At 48.0% G+C, this 22,619-nt stretch overlaps 11 protein-coding genes and 1 non-coding gene across 13 annotated transcripts; 7 read left to right on the top strand and 5 right to left on the bottom strand.

Moving 5' to 3' along the window:
* Positions 1 to 566: 566 nt before the first annotated feature.
* On the top strand, positions 567 to 1,817 carry FVEG_10769 (hypothetical protein; the record flags this gene model as incomplete). Its single annotated transcript, XM_018899937.1, has 3 exons — positions 567 to 965; positions 1,013 to 1,234; positions 1,284 to 1,817. The coding sequence occupies 3 exons, from the start codon at positions 567 to 569 to the stop codon at positions 1,815 to 1,817; spliced, it is 1,155 nt and encodes a 384-aa protein (XP_018758109.1).
* A 214-nt stretch (positions 1,818 to 2,031) lies between these two features.
* Positions 2,032 to 2,147, top strand: FVEG_16884. Its single transcript, XR_001989313.1, has one exon. It is a non-coding gene; the product is annotated as a 5S ribosomal RNA (ribosomal RNA).
* A 675-nt stretch (positions 2,148 to 2,822) lies between these two features.
* On the top strand, positions 2,823 to 4,235 carry FVEG_10770 (hypothetical protein). The gene is made up of 2 exons (XM_018899938.1): positions 2,823 to 3,411; positions 3,464 to 4,235. Exons 1-2 carry the CDS (start codon positions 2,970 to 2,972, stop codon positions 3,577 to 3,579), a joined length of 558 nt encoding a protein of 185 aa, XP_018758110.1. The 5' UTR covers positions 2,823 to 2,969; the 3' UTR covers positions 3,580 to 4,235.
* Positions 4,236 to 4,571: 336 nt separating this feature from the next.
* FVEG_10771 (hypothetical protein) lies at positions 4,572 to 5,102 on the bottom strand (the record flags this gene model as incomplete). The annotated part of the gene is made up of 1 exon (XM_018899939.1): positions 4,572 to 5,102. One exon carries the CDS (start codon positions 5,100 to 5,102, stop codon positions 4,572 to 4,574), a length of 531 nt encoding a protein of 176 aa, XP_018758111.1.
* A 381-nt stretch (positions 5,103 to 5,483) lies between these two features.
* FVEG_10772 (hypothetical protein) lies at positions 5,484 to 6,077 on the bottom strand (the record flags this gene model as incomplete). The annotated part of the gene is made up of 3 exons (XM_018899940.1): positions 5,484 to 5,568; positions 5,616 to 5,697; positions 5,759 to 6,077. 3 exons carry the CDS (start codon positions 6,075 to 6,077, stop codon positions 5,484 to 5,486), a joined length of 486 nt encoding a protein of 161 aa, XP_018758112.1.
* Positions 6,078 to 7,490: 1,413 nt separating this feature from the next.
* Positions 7,491 to 9,923, top strand: FVEG_10773 (cytochrome P450 55A1). Of its 2 annotated transcripts, XM_018899941.1 has the most exons (8): positions 7,491 to 8,336; positions 8,389 to 8,495; positions 8,548 to 8,707; positions 8,757 to 8,869; positions 8,921 to 9,104; positions 9,155 to 9,313; positions 9,365 to 9,554; positions 9,607 to 9,923. In XM_018899941.1, exons 1-8 carry the CDS (start codon positions 8,070 to 8,072, stop codon positions 9,717 to 9,719), a joined length of 1,293 nt encoding a protein of 430 aa, XP_018758113.1. In that variant the 5' UTR covers positions 7,491 to 8,069; the 3' UTR covers positions 9,720 to 9,923. The 2 variants fall into 2 exon arrangements, with proteins under 2 accessions (XP_018758113.1, XP_018758114.1); XM_018899942.1 differs by having other exon boundaries at positions 9,155 to 9,554.
* Positions 9,924 to 10,026: 103 nt separating this feature from the next.
* Positions 10,027 to 11,145, bottom strand: FVEG_10774 (hypothetical protein; the record flags this gene model as incomplete). Its single annotated transcript, XM_018899943.1, has 3 exons — positions 10,027 to 10,402; positions 10,451 to 10,882; positions 10,937 to 11,145. 3 exons carry the CDS (start codon positions 11,143 to 11,145, stop codon positions 10,027 to 10,029), a joined length of 1,017 nt encoding a protein of 338 aa, XP_018758115.1.
* A 1,731-nt stretch (positions 11,146 to 12,876) lies between these two features.
* Positions 12,877 to 14,512, bottom strand: FVEG_10775 (hypothetical protein; the record flags this gene model as incomplete). The annotated part of the gene is made up of 2 exons (XM_018899944.1): positions 12,877 to 12,930; positions 12,971 to 14,512. The coding sequence occupies 2 exons, from the start codon at positions 14,510 to 14,512 to the stop codon at positions 12,877 to 12,879; spliced, it is 1,596 nt and encodes a 531-aa protein (XP_018758116.1).
* Positions 14,513 to 15,492: 980 nt separating this feature from the next.
* Positions 15,493 to 15,777, top strand: FVEG_16885 (hypothetical protein; the record flags this gene model as incomplete). The annotated part of the gene is made up of 1 exon (XM_018906121.1): positions 15,493 to 15,777. One exon carries the CDS (start codon positions 15,493 to 15,495, stop codon positions 15,775 to 15,777), a length of 285 nt encoding a protein of 94 aa, XP_018758117.1.
* Positions 15,778 to 16,777: 1,000 nt separating this feature from the next.
* Positions 16,778 to 17,740, top strand: FVEG_10776 (hypothetical protein). Its single transcript, XM_018899945.1, has one exon. The coding sequence runs from the start codon at positions 16,965 to 16,967 to the stop codon at positions 17,451 to 17,453; it is 489 nt and encodes a 162-aa protein (XP_018758118.1). The 5' UTR covers positions 16,778 to 16,964; the 3' UTR covers positions 17,454 to 17,740.
* Positions 17,355 to 18,236, bottom strand: FVEG_16886 (hypothetical protein). Its single transcript, XM_018906122.1, has 2 exons — positions 17,893 to 18,236; positions 17,355 to 17,845 (listed from the first exon to the last, which is right to left on the bottom strand). The coding sequence occupies exons 1-2, from the start codon at positions 18,013 to 18,015 to the stop codon at positions 17,669 to 17,671; spliced, it is 300 nt and encodes a 99-aa protein (XP_018758119.1). The 5' UTR covers positions 18,016 to 18,236; the 3' UTR covers positions 17,355 to 17,668.
* A 689-nt stretch (positions 18,237 to 18,925) lies between these two features.
* On the top strand, positions 18,926 to 21,907 carry FVEG_10777 (hypothetical protein). Its single transcript, XM_018899946.1, has 9 exons — positions 18,926 to 19,399; positions 19,460 to 19,792; positions 19,842 to 19,875; positions 19,923 to 20,064; positions 20,112 to 20,223; positions 20,278 to 20,403; positions 20,454 to 20,496; positions 20,544 to 21,562; positions 21,610 to 21,907. Exons 1-9 carry the CDS (start codon positions 19,031 to 19,033, stop codon positions 21,655 to 21,657), a joined length of 2,226 nt encoding a protein of 741 aa, XP_018758120.1. The 5' UTR covers positions 18,926 to 19,030; the 3' UTR covers positions 21,658 to 21,907.
* The last annotated feature ends 712 nt before the right edge of the window (positions 21,908 to 22,619 follow it).

Raw genomic sequence — 22,619 nt, 5'->3', positions numbered from 1 at the left:
CCTGGCGGGGATGCTAGTTCGTGCTATTAATCGATAGTCTTGCGCACGACTCCACATCGAGTTAACTTGTCTCAGACCTACACGAAGGCGCTCTATCCTCTCATCAGCTGATTGATTGATTGAATTTCGGATATTCAGCCGCAGGGGGCAGCTATGGTATGCCGCATGTGAAGTGTTCGTGACGCGTCGATATCTTTTTTTGGTTGGCTGATAATGAGCTAGTAGCCAATATATTGAGGAGCGGATCCTATACCACTTCTTGTAGTTGGAAGTCAATGTGTGGCTAGCAAATTAGATTGGTCGATATGAGTCTGGAACTCTGATGACCGACGCCGATAAGATGGGACGCTGAGTCTCAGATGCAGAGTTGGTGAATAATATAGTAATCCATCGTATTCTCGGCCTCTTCACACAGCCTTAGTTCGGCAGGTTGGTTGCATCAATGCGTCTGCAAGAAAAAGCATAAAGTCAGATCTCTTCCTCAAGCTGTTCTCTGATCCGACTCCTCAACTCATCTCTCTTTCTCTAATCATTACTCGGCCGTCTATCTCGAATTTCCGTCAATCATGTCTTTCGCATCACCTTGGGAATCTATGCTGGCTCAGATGGGCCAGGATGGTCTTCGTTTTGCTCAAGCCATACCCGCTCTGCAGGGAAACGCAGTCTTCGCGGCTGCTGGAGGGCCCTTCCAAGATCTTGTTCGGAGACTTGAGTTCTTCAAGCAGAAGGTCGCTACTCAAGATGCCTTTCTCCGCTCTGGTGTCAAGGAGAACTTTTCCATGGCCATCAATCGTCTAGAGGTAGCACTCCTTCAGCTGTACAAGCTTGCCGTCTTCATCCGTGGAGAGTCCGGTGGCGATGACATGCAGAAGATGTCTATCCTTGAGCAGTGCTTTCGAGCCTTTTCAGACTCTCAAGCTGCCTCTCAGGCTGGCTTCGACCAGGTGCAGAGCATCTATTCACAGGTGAGTAAGAAAGGGTAGCATCGAACTCTCGACGCTGATTAGTTTAGGCTGTTTCTTTGAACGCGGAGGAAATCCAGCAGCTGCAACGGGAGGTCGAGCGTGCGTCAGAGCAAACGAAAATGGACTGGGAGAACGGCCGTCGTCAGATGGAGCAATGTCAAGAGGATGTCGCAAGATATTCTCGCCAGTTGGAGGATGCTTCCAATGCTTTTCGTGAAGCACACGATAACGCGCGTGATATCGGCAACGACATTGGGAGGGTATTCTTTGTAAGTTTCATCAGTCTGTCAGGCGAACCATTACTAATGCACGCTACAGCCTTTTGGTGGTGCTTTTGGTGACATGGAAAACAATCAGCGGAGAGTTGAAGAAGCTAGACACAGAGTGAATGCTGCGCAGGACCAACTTCAGAATGCCCATTATGCTCTCATGCAGGTTGTGAGCCAACAGAACGAACTCAACATGAGGCGTGCCGCTATTGATCAAGTGGCCCAGCAGCTTCCTGTCCTCCAGGCCACAGCTGATGCGCTCAACAAGCAGTCTGCTGCACTCTTGGCTGGGTTCACTGAGCTCAGGGAGAAAGCCACACAATTAGCACTCCTTATGAACGATATGCGGAACGGAGCCAGAGATACGGGTGCCCAGTCGTGGGATAAGGATCGGTTTGCTGAGGGTATTCTCAGACTTTGCCAGATGGCACTTATTGATGGCCGTGTTTGCGATGAAGTCGAAACCATCACCAACGAGATATCCAGTGGATACACTGGCCAGGTACCAGGCAGTGTTGCCGACCTCTTGGCCAAGGTTGGACAGCTTGCCAGGGATGTAGCTCAGAAGAGTATTTCTGGGTAGTAGATAATTGAGGGCAATTATAGTGATTGTGTTTTTACTTAGCTTTTGAATTGCAAGGAAAACATCTATAGCGGCTATGCAAGCTCAGTTTATCATCTATAGGTCCACCCACTCAATGTCCGGTTTCGAAACCACGAACTTGAGTAGTAGCAATAGAAGAGGCCGAGGAGATGCCATCGGGTATAAGCCTGTTTGCTGGCTATCTCAAGCACATACGACCATACCTACAGGAAAATACGGGATCCCGTCTGCTCTCCCATAGTCAAGCCTGTAAGGGGCGGATTAGTAGTTGGGTCGGTGACGACCAGCGAATCCCCGCTGTTGTATGTTTTGCATTTTTGATGAATCTCACTGGAAATGTTGTGTTGTATTGTTCTGCCGCTTATTGTGGCATATGCATGGTCTATGGTTGGTCAGCCTGGCTAGGTGAATAAGCTATGGTGAATGACTTATGCCTAGACACCTCAGACTGCTAGTTGTGCTAAAAAAAAAAAAAAAAAAAAAAAAAAAGCTATTGGGATAATTATGGAAAAAGAGCAAAAGCAGGAAGGCCTTTTCTCTACCTATGCATTTCACAACCGAGGGTTGGCCCAAATAATGCTTTTGCTTGATGTGAGGTTTGTCAATAGTTAATGTTTCCTCGCGCTATTACCATGCATGATCCGATAAGTGATATTGGTATTTTCAGACTCGGCCAACAAGAACGGCGATATACCTTTCATCATTACACCAACAGCCTGTTCCCAGCTTTTACTGAGTCATGCCAACCTCTTGTGAGCTTCAACCCAAGAACAAAGCTTGTACATGACATCAGGGCATCGATTATCGCAACTACCAATATGTCATTGAGCTTTGATACCATATGCACGGGCAGGGTGTTGTCGCTGTTGGTAGCAAAGATATCTATTCAGGTAGTTGATAAGTACCGACGGGGCCGAGATAACCGTGCCGTAGTATCCGAATTCACAACCAACACGAACAAAATCAGGTCAGATATGCAACTAACCAGTCGCTGCCTAAAGTAAAATATGCGCCTGATTGATTCTTAACCAGTTCAAATATTCACGTTTCAATCGTTTTCTGGACAAAGCAACACGGAAATTGTGTGCTTTCATTCCTGAATTCTCTGAGCAACTCAAGTCTGCATACGAAATGGTCCTTGCCTTCCTCAAAGCCCTTGTACTTCTGGCCCTCGGCAGCGGTTTTGCCTCTGCCGACACGTTCGATTACGGCGACAGGGACGGCAGCCTATTCCTCGACCTTTCGATCTCCGAAGCTCAAAGCAAGCGCCATGAATGGGGGCTCGTCGAGCCTTGGACCAGCGACTACATTTCAGCCCTTGAAGACAGCAGATACGGTGACGCTATTTGGGCGCGATATCAAATGTTTGGCGATACTTCGAATGGCACTTTCTTGGAGTATCCCCAATGGACAGTCCGCGAAGCGATTGAGGAGGATGCTATTGCTTACCGAGTTCGTGAACGAGACGTTTGGAAGCACGCCATGGCTTTCTACGCCAATTCAAGCCAGAACACACAAAGTGATATACTTGATCTCATCTTCGACGTCGACAGCAGGAACTACTTTCGACTACGTAAGTTTCGTCACTTGTCAATCGGCAGTCCTTTAACTCACAAGATGCATAGTCATAGACTGGTATCGATTGCATAAGCGTTTCCAACAAAGCGAACACGTCCTTCCAGATTGCGACTGTTTGAAGGCTGCCCAGGATGAAGTTGACTCTGTTCAAGAGCTCAAGTAGTTGGCTTTGATATCGCTTTGCTTCGAGATGCGAAGAATCATAACGGGGCATGCTAGCTCAGGACCTTGATCCTAAATCACTTAGGTTACTTAATCTAACTTCAGGATAAGTTTAGTGTACCTTTTCCCTAGTTTATTTTGAACCTTATCCGAATGTCTGATGTCTTGCTCCCTGAGGACATGGAAATTCTTCGCTCTTTTACTTTAGCCAATTATGGCGGGGACTTTATCTATACTCCCAGACCGGTCTGGCAGCTTGGAAAAAGAAGCTAGATAGTAAAGAATATTCCCGGCATTCATACATATTGCCTTCCAAAGCCTGAAGCTAATTGGTATTATTCAGTGTGTTGACTTGAAATGTCTAGTTGAGATATCATAAGCGTTAACTATCAATCAATTCCCGGCATTCATACGGGCTCCCTGGTTGAGCTCTTGACCCCTTCATTGTATCAGTGTCGTTGTTTTGGCGTTTTCCATGTGTTCCTCAATCTCACAGGTAGACATCAGGACTTTCGAATCTCAGCTACTATTTGTAACGTGGCCGAAAGAATAGAAAACATCAATTTTCCAGAGCCTGTTCCAGAACCATGATAAATCTGGTGATACCAGAGCTGAACTTATCTCAAAATATGGTGCTATCCGACTCCATACAGCGCATATAACTACTACTTCAGGCAAAGTTCCAGAATGGCGAGAGTTTATCATGTGATACCAATGCGTTGGTCACATCATGCAAGACAGGGGTTTATTAGTCTGGAAACAACCCACGCTGTCATTCAACAAATGTCATTCGTTGGATCGATTGTCTATCCATGGCGCCGATATTTCGCTAGAGTTGGACGTTTCAGATCTTACGATACGATGACAGCTCACATTCGCACCACCAACTTCACCGCTCTATTGATTGTATATCGTGTTTATTTTATTTCTATTATGAGAAGCTAATATATCGTTGCAGACATGTCTAGAATCAATGACGCCTTCTTTTTCGCACTAAAATGTTGGGTCCTCTTCCTTGATAGGCTTCAAATCGCCCTGGCCCTTGAACACCTCCAGAATCTTTGCCTGCTCCGTCAAAATAAATCTATCAGTCTGTTTTCCAATGTTCGCCAACTCCTTCCACCTGTTGAAATCGGCTGGGTTTCTCTTGTCACCATGAGCATCTTCTGCGTGCTCCCAGTGGCCCTTTGAGAAGCCAAGCATGCCACTAATTGTCTTGTTGGTGATATCGTAAACAAGAGACACAATTGTTCCGGTTTCTTCGAGCCAGTTGATCTGCCATAGCTCTCCTGGCCGAACGCATTGGTATGCTACGGTTTGGTAATTGATGCGGCCAGCCATTGGGCCACCGTGAATAGCGTAGACGACTCGGTCGTCGGAGAAGAACCAGATCTCATAACGCCATTTCTCTGGGTTTCCTTCTGCGTCTGTGGCGTCGTAGTCGTAGATAAGATGAGTGTTGAGAATATCCTTCTCAAAGGTTGGATGAAGGGGGGTGTTTGTCTGATATCGTGGCAGAGACATAATGAATAATATTAAAGACTTTTAAGAATTTGGAATAATTACAGAAGACAATATGAGATAACCTCTCGACTGTTGCCAAGTATTTATACTCTGCACGATCGCCTCGCTTGAGTGGCTTGATCTCTTGGACGGGAAAGGCGGGCAGTAAGTTCCCACTAAAAGTACCAAATGGATCAATAGGAAGCAAGGATCAGTTTGCTACCGTGTATACCCGAGAATCGATCTCAAGACGAGATCCACTCTGTATAAACTCAATTGATATCGTATGATGTCACCACGAGACTAGCAAAAGCATCCACAAAGCCACTGCAGATACGGCCATCGACCTCGGTCTAATGATGTCGGCAGTGAGAGTCGGTAGCACAGAATAACCTCATAACTTTAGCGGTCTGCACTCTGCTCAACGTCTCGTACAAGACGAAACGTTACCCATGGCCAGAGATATCTCTTCTGCCACCAGTTCAGGCTGCGAACATTAGCAGGTTCATGGCATTTCAGCATGACGCAACTCACAAGCTCTTTCGGCCTGTGATAAGACGATGCAGGGCCCAACTTCCTCCAACCACGGCCAGATGCTTCTCATCCATGAAGTCGGCTGGACCGTGTCAGAACAGAATGACATAGAAACATCTTGGAAAGGGATCGACAAAACTCACCACTATATCCGGGATAAATATCCATTGCCTTGAATCCTGGTTGCGGCGCGAATAAAGTTCTCGTCCACTCAGCCGCACCTCCATTATCACCCAGTCCGCAAAGATCATCCTCGTGAGTAATCCCCGTTGGATAAAAGTTTTGAAACCCAGAATTTGTGTCCGATAAGTCAACAAATAAGGCCTTTGGATCAGTATGGAATTGATGGTTCACTTTGCTGTCCGGGGCTTTACGGCGGCGCCCAACATACTGGTGGATGCTCCGTAATTCGTGAAGCTTTGGTAAGCGAGCACTAGCCCACCGAGAATATCTTGTGGTCATTGCAAACATGAGATCGACCAAGCGAGACGTCCGACGATGCGTAGTGATACGTTGAGCTCTCGAGCCCTCGGCCTGGACTGTAATAGTAACGTCATGTCCACTGAACTCCCCAGCAACAGCTCAACCATGAGCTAAGACACGGCAGCTAAGACACGGCTTGTTCCTCGTTTCTAGATCTGGATTAGCCTCGTGTTATGGAGACTGGAGCTAGTCATCTGAAGCATGAGACTTCCGATAGGCCCTCCAGTAGCCAAGTACCCATACTGATGTTGATGAGTGGAAGGACTCAGTATCGGGGCCTTGATGTCAGTGGCGGTCATAAGCATGTCATAAGCAAGGAAAATACGATCGAATGCTTCTTGACCTTCATTTGACGAGCACCTGGTCGTTAACAAATTGCTGGGGAAATTGTTGTGAGACATGATGACTGCAACTGGATCTATTTTAGCGGTGCCGATCAATCGCCATTCATCTCGATAAGAACCCAGACAGTACTGAAGGCCAGGTATATCCGATACAACCTCAACAACTCGTCAAAGTCTTTCTATCACGCCAACCTTGAGGCAAGAGTAGCAGTCGATGGCCGAACAGGCGTTCCCTCGACATATCAGACGCCAGCTACCAACAGGCCTTCATGCGTCATTCGGTGCATGCCTGTGTCAGCTGTCGGGCGTGGCCTTCATCTACCTATTGGAGAGGCAATCAGTTGATATCTGACATGAGTGTCGGTTGAATGACTTGATTATCCCAACTTCGGGTCATAGGGTCATACACCGGCCGCTTGTTGCGTCTTTACAACCCATATCTAACGCAGATATCTCTTGGGATTCGAACCGGCCCCCTGGAATTCACCTAAGTCGATCCTTGCTTCAAAACCCTTTCGAGGAAAGTTCTAACAGAATCCGCCTGGGCGGCACTCTAGTCCGTTTAAAGAGCTTCAAGGCCAGTGCGATCCATGCCATCCATATTCCAGTCCTCACACTGAGACAAAGAGTCGGCAAAGTGGCGAAAGAGAAGAGATATTTCATGAAGTTGCCTCCTTCGGTGATCTTTTAGTCTGACCGATCTTTGACGCGGCGAAAATAGAAAGAGCAAAAAACGTATAAATTGGCGAAGAGAGCCGCGTTGTCGTGTTCGGGCTAAGGTCTAGGCTCGGGTAGACATTCGGGCATATTGCTCTCTAAAAATGGCCATCGTGACACAGAGTTGGAATACACAGGAAGAAACGATTCTGTTCCGTATCATTCCTTATAACAAATCACTAACTCGCCATGTTTAGTAATACGGAGATGGCGGAACAGGGCAAAATTCCAGCCAGATCGATGTATGACGTGGGTTGACTAAGAGTCGAATCATGAGGCTGCTTATAGCACTATGCATACATTCTCAGTGAGTGGGATGCTTTTTGATGACAGATCATGGAATCATATCATTTTGTCGTAGGTATTTAAAGAGTACGTTTGCGCATCTCCGCGGGAATCAGCATCTCCAAGGAATGACACGCTCGGTCCGTAGGTCATCAAATTTTCTTATGTATTTCTGTAAATGCAGCATGAGGAAATAAAATAAGTTTGATTGAGAAGAAAGCGCGGAGTGGTATCTGCAGTAACTCATACTTCGACAATGAGAGTAAAAAGAGGTTTGGTCAAGTTTTACTGCGAATACAGTCCATAAAGTTGGAGTCTTTGCGTGGCCGTGAACTCCCGAACAGTACGACCATAGACGCATTGACAAGTAATAATGCCGATATTTGTAACACCCATTGCAGATGCCTGACAATCCGACTCGTCCGCCCGATTGCCCATGCAGCGGAAATGCCATCTTCAAGCATAAGCCGAGACAAATCGGAACTTGATTGGAAATCAATTGCATCTCGTGATCTCATTTGAATACGGCAGGATATGGGATACTTCAAGGCCCATTACTCCGCATCTGATTTTCGTTTCCATAGAATATAAACCTCCAGCATCTCTCATCGTTATTCCCATCACCATGGCTACTACCAAGCTTCAATTCGCACTCCGCAACAAAAGAGCACACTTCAGTCTACAGCGCTTCAACAGAACCTACACAATGGCATCTGACGCACCAAGCTTCCCTTTCTCGCGCGCCTTTGGCCCTGAGCCACCAGCCGAGTTCGCCAAACTTCGAGCTACGAATCCCGTTTCCCAAGTCAAGCTTTTTGATGGCTCTCTCGCCTGGCTCGTCACTAAGCACAAAGATGTCTGCTTCGTAGCTACTTCCGACAAGCTCTCCAAGGTATGATCTGATATGATCCGATGGGTCGTTACTGGTTCTGACCTGGCTCAAGGTCCGCACTCGCCAAGGCTTTCCTGAGCTTAGCGCCGGTGGAAAGCAAGCAGCCAAGGCAAAGCCGACATTTGTCGATATGGATCCCCCAGAGCACATGCATCAGAGGTAAGCACATTATTATCCTTGCTTCTTAGAGCAGGACTGACGAAGATTGAAGGAGCATGGTGGAGCCAACCTTTACCTCGGAAGCAGTCAAGAATTTGCAGCCTTACATCCAGAAGACTGTCGATGATCTGCTGGAGCAGATGAAGCAGAAGGGATGTGCCAATGGTCCAGTTGATCTTGTCAAAGAGTTTGCACTCCCTGTCCCCTCCTATGTAAGCCACGACAGATATTATTGCAAGAACATACCTCATAGGGATCTAGATCATTTACACACTTCTCGGGGTTCCCTTCAAGGATCTCGAGTATCTTACGCAGCAGAACGCCATCCGCACAAATGGTAGCTCCACTGCCCGAGAAGCCTCTGCCGCCAACCAGTAGGTCCAACTGAGAGCCATCTGAGAATGTTCAGGTCTAACAATTGATAGGGAACTCCTTGATTACCTTGCAACTCTTGTCGAGGAGCGCCTCGTAGAGCCCAAGGATGATATCATCAGCAAGCTCTGCACTGAGCAAGTCAAGCCTGGAACTATCGACAAGTCCGACGCTGTCCAGATTGCTTTCTTGCTCCTTGTCGCTGGCAACGCAACCATGGTGAACATGATTGCTCTTGTATGTGGTTCTGTTCATACGCCTGTCGCACATTTACTGATACTTTGTAGGGCGTCGCCACTCTGGCTCAACACCCTGATCAGCTGGCACAACTCAAGGCCGACCCATCTCTTTCGCCCCAGTTCGTCGAGGAGCTCTGTCGCTATCACACTGCTTCTGCACTAGCTATCAAGCGCACTGCTAAGGAGGATGTCATGATCGGCGACAAGGTAAGTTCAGCCCCTTATGCTTCAGGCGTAGGAGTGCTAAGCTTATGCTAGCTCGTCCGTGCCAATGAAGGAATTATCGCATCCAACCAGTCAGCCAACAGAGACGAGGAAGTTTTTGAGAATCCTGATGGCTTCAACATGAACCGCAAGTGGCCTGCTCAGGACCCTCTCGGCTTTGGCTTCGGGGATCACCGATGTATCGCGGAACATCTTGCAAAGGCTGAACTCACAACTGTATTCTGTACGTACACATATCGTCAACGTTTGGGGTGCCTACGACTAACGTGCTATAGCAACATTATATCAGAAGTTTCCAGATCTCAAGGTTGCGGTTCCACTGGAAAAGATCAACTACACGCCTCTGAACAGGGATGTCGGAATCGTAGACCTTCCTGTCACCTTCTGAGGACATCTAGGCAGTGCATATAGCCGTCTTCTTATATAGCTCTGATTAGCACCTGAATAAAATGGCTCAGCTCTACTTATATCAACCCGCCAACCATGGTTGGAACGATCCCTTTTCCTTAAATGGCATTTGTATCTAGACGACTGTACTATCTACATGCTAGACGAATTGACGAATCCAAATATTAATGCAGTAGTGACTCAACGTTTGTGTGTTCACATTATCTTATTATGAATGGTTAAATTATGTCCTCGTAGACTAACAGTCAGAATTTCTACGACCTTCCAGCATTGATGGCCTCATTCAGTTAAAAGGTCCGATCACTCTCTCCATCTCCCACCACCACTGTAGTTTCTACAGTTTTTGTGATGCCATGCGGTTCGGGGAATGTTGCTAGATGAACTTGTGACCCATTGTTGCCCTCGTTGCTCTCTAGGTCTTTACCATCTTTACCCATTCTACTCATGATGTTGCTTCCGCGAGTTGGGACAGGCGGACCAGTAGTTACAACTACACGGGACGTAAGGCCATAGTTTGTTGGGGTGGACTTGTCCCGACTGCTAGAATACCATCCTTCTCCTTGACTACGAGAGTTACCTCGGACGACCTTGGAGATGAGGTTTGCCATGAGAAGTTCTATGTAGAGCTTGACGATATATGCAAGAGGGGCAAATTGGACGTATCTACTCTAATGTTAGCTAGAGTATGGCCGTGGTATGTGATAGACTTACAGATATGGATCTGGTAGACTGAGGAATCCCAGAAGAAGGACGTCCATCGATGTCGAGATAAATACCATTCCGGCATTGAAGTTGAACAATCTCCAGTATTTATTCAGGCCATCGGCAATCAGACGATACCGCACCAGGTATAAGAAATACACGTTGAGTGCCAAGTCGATGATGAGGAAGAATGTTTTCTCACACTTCTCGAATATCATGTTCGTATATTTCTGCCAAGGTGTAGCAGTGTCGAGGTGTGCAACCGTGAAGATGTAGCAGACAGCGCCATTGACAAACAGAATGCAGACCACGAGCCCCCATTTCAGGTTCCTCGCTCGACGTCGGTTCGTCATGATCAAGGACACTCGGTTGGCGATGATCTGGGGGAGTAGTTGCGTCTGGATCGACCAAAGGATGACGGTAGCAAGGAGAAAGCCCAGACTGTCGATGATGATAAGCAAAGGAGGCAACGAGAGGGGGTGGCGGGGTACTCACTTTCCAGGGATGATGCCATTGAGGTAGAGGAATGTGATGAGAGCAAACACGAAATTGACCACAGCCTCGGTCCAGATCATGTAGAGGTAGGCATTGTGAAGGCTGTGAGTACGCTTGTAGATAGCTCTGGTCTGTGATACTGCCTTTGCAAACGTGAAGATGAAGACGCCGAGGAACAAGCCATAGTAAACAGATGCCAGATCAATCATGGTGGTCAGTTAAGAAGAGAAATGATAGAAGAATACCAGAGTTAGGATCCGACATGATCGGAATTATATACCTGCAGCCCTTTCTCAAGAGCCAGCTACGGGTAGTTTTCGTATCGTGCATGAGCCCAATCTAAATTGGCTTTGGTAACGCCTGTACCAAAAATGCAGCTTTCAGCTATTCACCCCGTGTCTCGGTAGATGATGATTGTCGCCGCTAAGGAGCAGTGTCAGAACACAAGCCAAGAGCACATAAACGGTGGCTTGAAGATCTACAAGCACTAGCTCTCGAGATGGGAAGTGCTTAGTAGAAATGCCGGCGACACCCCACATAATTGACTTTACCAAGCATGAATGGGCTGTGATGAACCCCTGGTTGTTGAAGAACCTGGAAATGAATGTCATCGGTAATCTCTGCGAGTCAGCAAGACACCTCCAAGGTCCAGGATATGGGCCCCGACTCCCCGTAGACGATCAACAGGGAGCATGCGATACGTAAGAACTGACAAAGATATACTAACTACAGGGGATTCGCGATTGGCGCAGGCTGTAAAGATCAGCGCAGGGACAAGGCGCTTCTACGGAGTACCAACACTGGAATTGCAGACAATGCGTGGCTTGAATATGGCCCTATTATTAGCAGAAGTTTCGTTCGGCTCGAATTCAATTTCCAGTAGCTTGAAACAAAAGACGCCTTTCCAGTTGCTGTACTAATTCCCGGCTCAACGCTGAGGATAACCGCGACGCACAGGCACCTCCTGAAACCCCAGTCCAGCGAGCAAGACGCTAACACGAAAGTTTAAAGCCTCGCATCAATACGAGCAATTGTAGGGCTGTCCATGTAACCCGCTGATCTGATGTGGCCTGAGCTAAACTGGATCGCGCCGGGAGCGCTTCCGTCTGATGAGACTATCGATCTTGATCATCACGGCATTTTGTATCACCGAAGGTCAGTGCGAACAGGATCGTTCTGGGCAATGTTGTCCACGACCAGCCGGCTACGAGAACGCGGATAGATACAGTATTTAGATCTACCAGATATTGGATCAATTGAAGGGCCTTCACCATGAATATATGGACAGCTCAATGAAATACGACTCTACTCCAATTCTCATGCTTCTCATGAATATGTTCACACCAACTCGTAACAAATCGGCCTGTCGCGAAGCCTTCAATGCAATTATATCAACTGCTGGTTCCACATCATGCACTATACTGTAGGTCAAACAATGATGTCTTCGTATACTCGTATACCCGCATAACTACTCAATTATTTTTCTTACGACACGTGATGGCTCGGTCTCGCAAGCTTGTCTCAATAAATAGCCCTGTCGATCCATGGCTCACATGTTTCCTTAGCACGCAGCCGTCGCCCTTAGCCTCGGAAACACACCAGGGGTTCGTAGTTTTGTCTGTGTTGACCTGCAGAACTTGGGGCCACTATCGTACCCCGGCAAATTAAAGGCTTTCAGGCAGACGCAATTGAGACTTGGCATTGGCAAACGGGTTTTGTTTCTGGGCGGCTGTTCAGTACCGAAGTGCAGTATCCGCTGGCGACAAATCCATGAGGCCCTCATGATATCAGTTTAGCCGGGTCCCAAGTAGAGCAATCTTCTAAGAGAAATTCACTCAGATTGTCCTTGTGTTATTCACCTAACCGTCGCATACTGAGTTATAGCGCCGCCGCCTATCTTAGTACAATATTGCTACTCCAACAACAATCTAGCCAATTACTCACGCTCTTAAGCACTCTCCCTCGGCCAACCCGATGGCAAATTCCCTTATACTCTAGAGACGTCGAATCAGGCCTAGGAAAGCTTCCACATACGGCCAAGAAGTCAACACACATCGGTTCCTCCTCGTCGTCTTGTCTCAAGTTCTTAAGCAGAGGAAGCGCAAAAATATCCCCAGGCTCATGGGGGGCATCCAGAACCACCCATCCGATGATCCGGTCCTCCTTTGCAGACAAGAGCGTGTTTGTGTCGGGGTGCATTCCCAACTCTGACCATCCAAAATGCGTGTCTGGAGTCCATCTTTCATGTTGCTTATGATAAGGAATGTCGCCTAATCGATGACCAACTCTGATGCTCGGAAACATCCCAGAGATATGCAGTCCTTGCATCGTCTCCTTTGATGTCGGTTGGCTAAACTCGATCTGTGCCAGGAGTTCTGGAAAGACGAGATACTCATCGTGAGGCCATGTGACTGCTCCACTAATATTCATCCAGCTCCAGCACGGGAATTGGATATCATTTAGCCCACCACGACTAATAACTGGAACCCAGAGCAACTGCATATGAAGGTGCTCACACTGTCCAAAATCTATAATCCCTTGATGGAATTTGCAGCCAAAACGTGTCGCCAGCCGCTCTTCCAACCCCATTATCGCATTGTGCTTGTCCGAGTTGTATGTCAATTTTGTGACACTGTATTGCTCTACAGTGATCTGCCATAACCTTCTAAGATTGCATTGGGCATCAGAAGATACACCGCCAGACGCTGTAGACCTTTCCAAGAAGAAATCGCCATGAGGTTTTCGGCACTCGGGAATACCCGTCTGCTCTGTTTCCCAGTACCGGTTGCATCGCCAGCCGAGCTCAGATTCGGTAAAGAAGATGCATCGGCGGGAGAGCTTTCGTTCTTGGAACACCCAACCGCGAGAGTTCCATGCCTTGTCTTCGAGTTGGAGCCGGAAGGTAAACTTCGTGTTACCCGCTTCTTGTATGACCACTTCGCATAGTTCCTGTGTCTCATGCTTCTCCGATGAGTTCTGGCATGTCCCCATGATGCTGTCTCCAAGACTGTCGCTTGTCGTTATAGATGCTTTGACCTTGAGCCTGGCAGCCTTACCATGGTCTGGTCCACTGACAAACAGCCCCGAATCGACTACCTGAGACCCATCTGAGCCTTTTGCATCCACCGCAGCTATAGTGCAGAGGGATTGCTCGAATAGGTTTCCCATGAGTCCTATCTGTGTCCTGAGCTCCGACGGGTCGTCCTGGACGATGCAGATTGAGTCAATCCAGAGGAATCGCTCGCCCAGTTCCCTGGTGAGCCATATCGCATCACGAAATGTCTTGGGTAAATCTGCCTCTGGGAGCAATAGTTGCCAGGAACCAAGAGTCTTCTTAGTCATCCTTGGCGGGATAACCTTTCCCCAGCAGTGACTTAGAGTCAGATAGCGTCCAGTTTCCTTCCCATTTGTGGTATAGACGCGTGGCTTCTTCTCACCTATACCAATGTCGATGACCCGAAACGGGAGAGTCGTAGAAGGAGAGCTGTCATCATACATATTACCCGAAAGTGTACCTTGCCTACACTCGCCATGGTGCAGCTCACAATCTCCAAGCCATTCACGGAGTAGACGCATGTTACGCGGGGAGTTGGCAATTTGGGTGTCCCTTTGCGTAATGATACGGTTTAGAAACACACTTGATTCTACTAGCAATTAGTCTTCATCCTGTACGTCCCTCTGAGACAAGCTCAAACCTTCTGACACAGAGAGCCGATGCAGCTCACCGTAGTGCCTTTGGTCAAGTCTGAACATCCCCGAACGTACTCCATGCTCCGATTCCACCACCCTCCATAGAAGTGGGCCGCGATGACCTGCGACACAGGCCTGTGTTTTGTCATATTTTATGCACTTCTGCGACTTGTAGGCATCGTGGACAATGCTGCAGAGTCGACAATAATCCTTCGACTGAGCTACGCGATCGTAGTCTAGAGGATGCTTGAAACCATTGACTAGCATCGATAGGGTGACGGCTCCGCATGCCGAACATAGCTTTGACGCCATGCTTATAGAGGCTAAGTCGTACTATGAGTATAGTTATACAGTAACCAGTAGCCACAATGTCTATATCTGCGGGGTTTGGAAAGCAGGCTTTTGTATATCGCAGAGCCGCATTTTTCAAAGCATACTAGCATGCATATTATGCAGCGCCAGGTTGCATTTTCTGATCAGCTGGACATAAGCCAAGGCATACTACGAGTCTGAAATGGAATTTCCGTCTCACCCCAATGAGCCTTACATGGCCCATTCTAGCCATTCATTGGGCGGCCAAGGCTGTGGCTGCCACCAAGACCAATAGTTTCTGAAAATGGGCGTTGATGCTTTTCAGCTCTCGACGCCAATCCAATGGGACTAGGGCTCGCTTATTTTAAGCATATTTGTTGCAATGGAATTTGACCAACGATCCCCGGGTGCGCTGGGTTCGAGGGTCAACGCAAATTGCCTGATCTTTACTTCATCATCTCTAGATAGCCTGTTCATTAAAGAGAGCAGAGATCCCCGTTATTAACCCCAAACAAAATTGAATCACTGGCCCCGACTTTGCCATCTACCAAAGCATGGCGTTCGAGGTATATACTGGATCTTGGACAGACTGGTCCCGTGGTCCAATCCTTGGTGCGACCATTACGCTCTCATCTCGGGACGCTAGTCTCCTCCTTGCCTTCATCGCAGCCTTTGTGACAGTCATCGCTGCCAGGCTCTGGGTCATCATGTGCTTCTCCGCCCATCAACTCCTCTCAACCAACGGAAAGAATGACGGACTTTACTACCAACGACAAGTCATTCTGCGCAATGCGAAATCTGCCCCGGCTGCTGCATGGCTATTCCTGCAACAGACTTAGTACTGGCGCGGAATCGCAAACTCAGCAGTCGCCAGAACAATCCCTTGGGCTTTATTCTGTGTCTTCTATTTCTTGGGATGTGCTGTCCTTGCAATTTTGTCGCCGCAGATATCAGACTCGGCTTCTGAGTTTCGTCTACTGCGTAGCCCCAATTGTGGGATACAAATGCCTCTTGAAAGCCTTGGAAAGCCCACTTTTGATAACTTCCGAGCATCTACCTACGCCAAATAATGCTACCAAAATGCAAACTCTATACTATGCGGCAGTTTGTCTGTGCCCAACCTGTCACGGTCTAATGCATCGATCGGTTGCCCTTTTGACAAAAGTATATGTCTGGACACGCCTGTGTTCAAGATGGAGACGAATATGCTGAATTCTCAGCGTCATTTTAGATTTAACGATAAAGTCAAGAACAGAATCCGCTATAAGAGGGAAACCGTCTGTTCACCATTAGTCACCGACGGCTCCCCCAGAACCCTAGGTTGCGAAGACGACGTATTGATAAATTATTTGTATGGCAAGCTTGACGGCGGCCGAATCAACCAAACTGAAATCTAAGGCCTTATCTTTCATATGAAAATCTGCTCTAAACCCAGCCAGGGCAGTCTCGGGCAGAATAAACCCACCACAATTTAGAAAAGGCTTCAGAATCCTCGAAAAGCTACATTCGTGGATAGGGACTTCTTGCTCTTCGGATACAGCTCATCGGGGTCATTTTTTATTAACTATATTCCAAAATGAAACAGCTATATCTGATGCATCATCTGGGCCTTAGTGATCCCAAGCGCAACAGCTCAGATAGATCCCTGGTGACATCACTGCACGCCTTGTCCCGAATAGAGCAATTTTCTACAAAGAAATCTCCAACACTTCTCTCGGTTTTCCCTCATTTTGTTCACTAAGGTGTCCCATACTGAAACACTGCAACCAAGGCTTACAAAGCGCCGCCGACAGCGCTTTCTTGGTGCGGAGTCCACCAAGCTAACGTTAGCGATTTACACAGAATATGCATCTACGAGAGCGGCAGGAGCGGATCGCCAAGTCCACCTCTTGCGTCACTATCGTGATCGTCATCTCTCCAATCACCAATTCCATTCTACCATCTCTTCAGTCAAATTTTTGGCAATTCAATCCCCTGTCACGAAGCTACCTGAACAAATCGCATTTGTGTCAACAGCCCAATCATCATGGCGGCAGAAATTACCACCACAACTGTCGTCACGGCATTTCCCCTCCTCTTCGGAGTAACTAGCACCAGCATTGGAATCTACAGCTTCGTATCCCCCTACAATGCCATGCGTCTCTTCGGTCTTCAGGCTCCAGCTACCGAGAAAACCTCTTCGTCGCAGGCCGAAGCTTTCCAGAAATCTCTCATCTATGCGTCTGGACTGCGAGACATCGGCACCGGTCTCAGCACTCTTGGCCTCTATGCATTCTTGCAATTCTCCCCGATCTGTCAAGTGAGCCCGCTAGCTGCCGCGATCACAAAGAAGTGCATGGGAATCTGCTTCATGTTCGGTACCTTCGTTGGAGTTGGTGATGCTGTTATTGTGCGGCAGTATGGGAACAAGGAGTATGTTCAGGGCGAGGCAGAAGAGAAGGCTGCTAGTGCTAGCATTAACCATGGAATCACTGCAGTGCTCATCCTGGCAACTGGTCTTTTTTTGTATTTGTAGGTCAATGGGTTTGCGTAGTGGTCAAGCCGCACACGCTGCTAAAACCGGGACTTCACATCACTCATGTATAACATCTCGACTCATGTTTCATTAATCCTCCCCTACACGCAATGTCATATCGCAAGCAACACATCAGTAAATTGAAATGAAATCATTTACTCCCTCCGACTGTTCTTGACCACCTTGCATGACAGAACGCAGACACAGTAACCGCTTCAATGCTTGTCATTCGACTCGCCTTTGTCTCCAGTATCATGGATAGCACTGGGAATGGCGCTCTTCACCCCTTCAGGCAAATTTTCCTGAACTTTTTCTGGTAACATGGATGCCTCCCCGCCCTTCGCATGTGAGATGCCGCCGGATGAGCTAGGCGTAGACTCAGTGGGATGAATCTGAAACGTTAGACATAATTATTTCGGAGTGCTCGTAAATAACATACAGATTCAGGGAGTGCATGTTCAAGACCCTTTGGCATTTGTCGCTGAACACCTTCGGAGAGTTTGGAGGGGGCTGTGGCGTGAGACATGCCCTGACCACGCTCGTTCTGTGCATAACCCGACATTTTCAGAGTTTGCAATAATTGATTGGCAAAATAAACAAGTGAGGTAACTCTCTGTTTTCCTGGCGAAAGATGAGAGTCTTGGCACTTAGCGGTTGTTCTTATATTTGTGTTGTTGAAGGAGGCGTGAAATCACGTCATGGATGTTTCAAGTAAAGATGGCGTTCAGAATCTCGATAATAAAATAAGAAGTATGATATCGCAACCTTTAAAATACCTTTTCTCTGACTGTCACGGTCGTCTCATCCTATCAATGTCATGACTTCGCATCTATGACGTAGCGTTTTCATGCTTCCCCACAGTGTAGCCATTGGGAGCGAGTAACTTTTGTCGATCAAGTCGGGAAGTTTAACGCGCGACTGAATGGGGGAAATATCACGGTTTCAACACCATGTGAAAGGGTGGTGTTGTATTGCGCTGGAAAGACGATACTCAGTGGAAGCAGAATTGGTGGGTGAGACATTCATTATAATCTTGCCCCATTTTCTTCCACCACTAAACAAAGAACATAATCACTGGTCAACTTGACTATAGTCTTTGTCTACCACCAAATTCAAAGTTAGAAAGAATTTCAAGCTATCAATTGCGTTATCACGCAGTCATCCCCACTCGAGCGTCAAGAAAAGGGACTGAAAATCCTGCAAAGCCGCGGTGGTGTAGGGTACATGTATTTGGCGTCGAGACCATAAATGGGATAAAATAAAAGGATTAGATGAGATACAATTATCTGAAAATCGGGCACAAGATGCACGACCTCACGCTAGTGGCTTATCGTCAATTTCTGTCATACTGCGAAGAATGATCACCCCACCTTGCCTTCCTCACAAACTGCTCACCACGTGATTAGGCGTCACCGCGTAACTCTCAGCACGCGTCCCCTCAGGCACCTCTGGAGTCAATTGCCACGAATCACCAAGACTTCTCACAGCATCGCTAATCCTCCGTTGTCAATCTCCTTCTACGCGGCAATATCTTATAAGTTCTGTTTCCATTATTTGTTCGGCGTATCGAATAAAAAATGGAGTTGTCCGACGAAGACTTTGACTCCGGAGACGCTCTCTTTGACGACGTGGATGAAGATGACCTCATCTTTGACGAACTCGAGGAGATGGGAGTGATGAACCCGCCCAAGAAGCACAGCAGGGGCAAGGAGAACGACATCACAGATCAAGCGCCTGCTAAAAAAGCGCGGCATGGGTCCCTTAGTAGTTCTAATGGCCGACTTGGCGAGACACAAAGAGTTCAGCTTGCGCGGAAGCTGTTGGCCGACAAATTTGGCTACAAAGAGTTTCGTCATGAGCAAGAGGCTGCAATCGCAAGACTTTTGGATGGCGAGAATGCACTTGCCGTCTTTCCAACAGGTGCCGGAAAGTCACTTTGCTACCAGGTTCGTTTCAGCTCTCTCGTCCCGACTTCGTCACCGGAACTCTTGTACTTATGCAAGCAGATCCCTGCTATCGCATTCCCAGAAATGGACCGCCAGACCAAAGAGCGACAGACCAATGACTCGGGTATCACTATCGTCGTTTCGCCCCTCATTGCTCTGATGAAGGACCAAGTTGATGCTCTCAAGCGCAGAGGCATTGCGGCGGAATGCATGGACTCCACGAAAAGTTGGAATGAAATCCAGGATATCAACAAGGATCTGCGAGAGGGACAACTACGTCTACTGTATTGCGCTCCCGAGCGCCTCAATAACGAAGGGTTCGTTGAGACGATGAAGCGTGTCAAGGGAGGAGTCAGGATGATTGGCGTGGACGAAGCTCACTGCATCTCCGAGGTATGTCTCTTCTCGGTTGACTGAAGCACGATTCCTGACATTGATACAGTGGGGTCATTCTTTTCGCCCCGACTACCTGAAAGGTTTGCATTGTTGCACCAGCTGAATGGCCCACGCTGACTCAAGACAGTTGCCCGGTTCGTTCAGGAGATCAAGGCCGAGCGAGTCATTTGCCTGACAGCCACCGCTACACCACCTGTCGTCAAAGATATCTGCCAAGCTTTCGACATCGCCGATGAAGGTGTTTTCAGAACATCAGTGTACCGCCCCAAGTAAGTTCTTACGCTACATACCCTGAGAACTTCGCTGACGCCCCCAGCCTACGACTCGAAGCTGAGGCTGTTGAGGCCAAGGATGACAAGTATGAGCTTCTGTTCAAGTTCTTAAAAACACACCCCGGCTCAACACTCATCTACACTACTCTCCAAAAGGTTGCTCAGTCTTTGTTCCCGGCTGTGGCTTTCCAGCGCTGATCCTTCATCTAGCAAGCCGAAGAGCTGGCGGCTCATCTCACGAAGCAGGGGGTCCCCGCCGCGCACTTCCACGCCGGCATGAAATTTGATGAGAAGAGGATGATTCAAGATGATTTCATGAGCTCTAGAATCAAAACGGTGGGCTTGGCACTCTCAATTGCTACAGGACACTACTAACAATGACTCAGGTAGTTGCAACCATTGCATTTGGCATGGGTATCGACAAGTCAGGTTGGTTGATGTGGCCGCCTCTATGAGCATATTACTGACGAGTGCAGATATTCGAAACATCATCCACTGGGACATCCCGAGTACCGTCGAGGAGTACTGCCAGCAAGTCGGTCGTGCTGGTCGAGACGGCAAACCAAGCTACTGCATGCTCTACCTCTGCCGAGAAGACTTTTGGATCAAAGAGAACTTTGCGCGTGGAGACCTACCATCCCACAAGTCTTTGCACAACCTCCTCAAGGAAATCTTTGATGGCGATGTCGTGAAGCTTCCGCCGGGCGAAACCTTCAAAGTCAGCCACTACCACCAGTCATCGCAATTCGACATCCGCATGAGTCCCCTGAGTGTCATCTACGCTGCGCTAGAGCTCAGGTTCAATCTCATCCGCGCGACGACACCAGAGTACAGCTCTTACAAGTTCGAAGCACATGGACAATACTACCCCCGACTCAAGAGCATGAACACGCCAGAGAGCAAGGCTATTCTGAAGCACGCCAAGAAGGCCAAGAAATTCCACTCTATTGATCCAACGAAGGTTGCCAACGAAGAGGGTTTACGACGGAACGAGATCATCAGCCTCCTCAATGATCTCAACAACAGTGGTGCCATCGTCCTTGCCGTCGGGGGAGTCGAGCAGAAGTACAAAGTGATGGGCAAACTACCAAACACAGACACAGCAATCGATGATCTCACAGACAAGCTCTACGAAGACCTTAAGAGGCGCGAGAAGCAGGCTCTCGATCGACTTAAGGATGTCACCAATTTCATCACAGCCCCGAAATGCTTCGGTCTCTCCATCGCACAGCACTTCGGCATGGATCTCCCAGAGAACAAGAAGAATTGTGGACACTGCACGTTCTGTCTCAAGGGTGCAGCCGTGAAGCTGCCGCCGTCGCCGCCCAAGCAGGTCGACAGAGCAGCCATCAACAAGGTGCTGATATCAACAGACATCCGAGACGATGCGCGTTTTCTGGCGAGGATTGCGTTTGGGATCAAGAGCCCGCGTGTTGGCAAGTTGAAGCTGGACAGGTCTCCAGCGTTCATGTCAATGGCAGATCACGACTTCGATGTACGTACTACTATTTATGGTGACGAATGATACTGACACTTCTACAGGCAATTTTGAAGGAGTTCAAGAAGGCTTGTCACGAAAAGGATGATTGATTGGTGTTCACATACGGCTACCCGGGACGGTGTTGTTGCAACTGGTGTTTACTGGAATCAATCGGGCGATGTTCTCCGCGTCGGAGTACTTAATGACGGGGAAAAATGGGAGTCTTGGGGCTTTGATGATATCGGGAATTAATGTAGACTAGATCTTGTGTCGCGTACATAAATGAGGTCGCATGTACATTAAGATCGGATTCGTATCACGCATAAAATGCGAATACAACTGCATGATTCGGAAATTCAACAAGATGGGTCTGGCGTGGAAATGACACGCGTCAGGACAAATAAACCAACACGTGACCTCCAATGACCGGAGCAAACCCGAGAACAAGTGTCGCTTTTTTGGCCGTTTTACGTCGCGCGCTCGATTTAGTCCTCAAAAGCGCAATTCTCAACGTCCATCTTAGCCCTGTTTGTGGACTGTTTAACCAATTTCATAGCAGGGCTGACATGGTCTTTGCATTTGACGAAAAAACGAGATGAGCAATGCAAGGGTGCACTGTTCCCCATCGTGCGATATTGGCAGGGACCTCGTGTAGCAGCCCAAACGCGCATTCGGCATCAAAGACGACGGAATTTTTTGAAACGGGCAGACCGAATGATTTGTTCTAGAAACTGAGTGAAGGTCGGGCCGGGGTGCGCTATTTTCCATCCCGTCGGGTGTCAAGTAAAGTCAAGTCAAGTCACTGCGGCGTCGCCTAAAAAACATAAAAACATAAAAAGGATCCGAATTGCCGGAATGGCGTCATTATGGCAGATGATGTCTGTGAGCATTTGACCAGACATCAAACGACCTCTGAATAGGGTGACTCGAGTTGCATTCACTCTTGTTCCTTTGTTTTCCCTGTTTGAGGTTTCCTTTTGGTCTCTTCTCGGGACGTGGTTGTTTATGCGGAATCGTTAAATGCAGGGGGAAAAAACAGGAAAATGATGGCGTCAGTGCACTAAAAGGATGA

The sequence above is a fragment of the Fusarium verticillioides genome, chromosome 11 (genome assembly GCF_000149555.1).
Source record: "Fusarium verticillioides 7600 chromosome 11, whole genome shotgun sequence".
In the NCBI taxonomy this organism is placed as follows: Eukaryota; Fungi; Ascomycota; class Sordariomycetes; order Hypocreales; family Nectriaceae; genus Fusarium; species Fusarium verticillioides.
The sequence above is the reverse complement of the archived record's forward strand: the minus strand, read 5'-3'. Positions and strand labels throughout refer to the sequence as shown.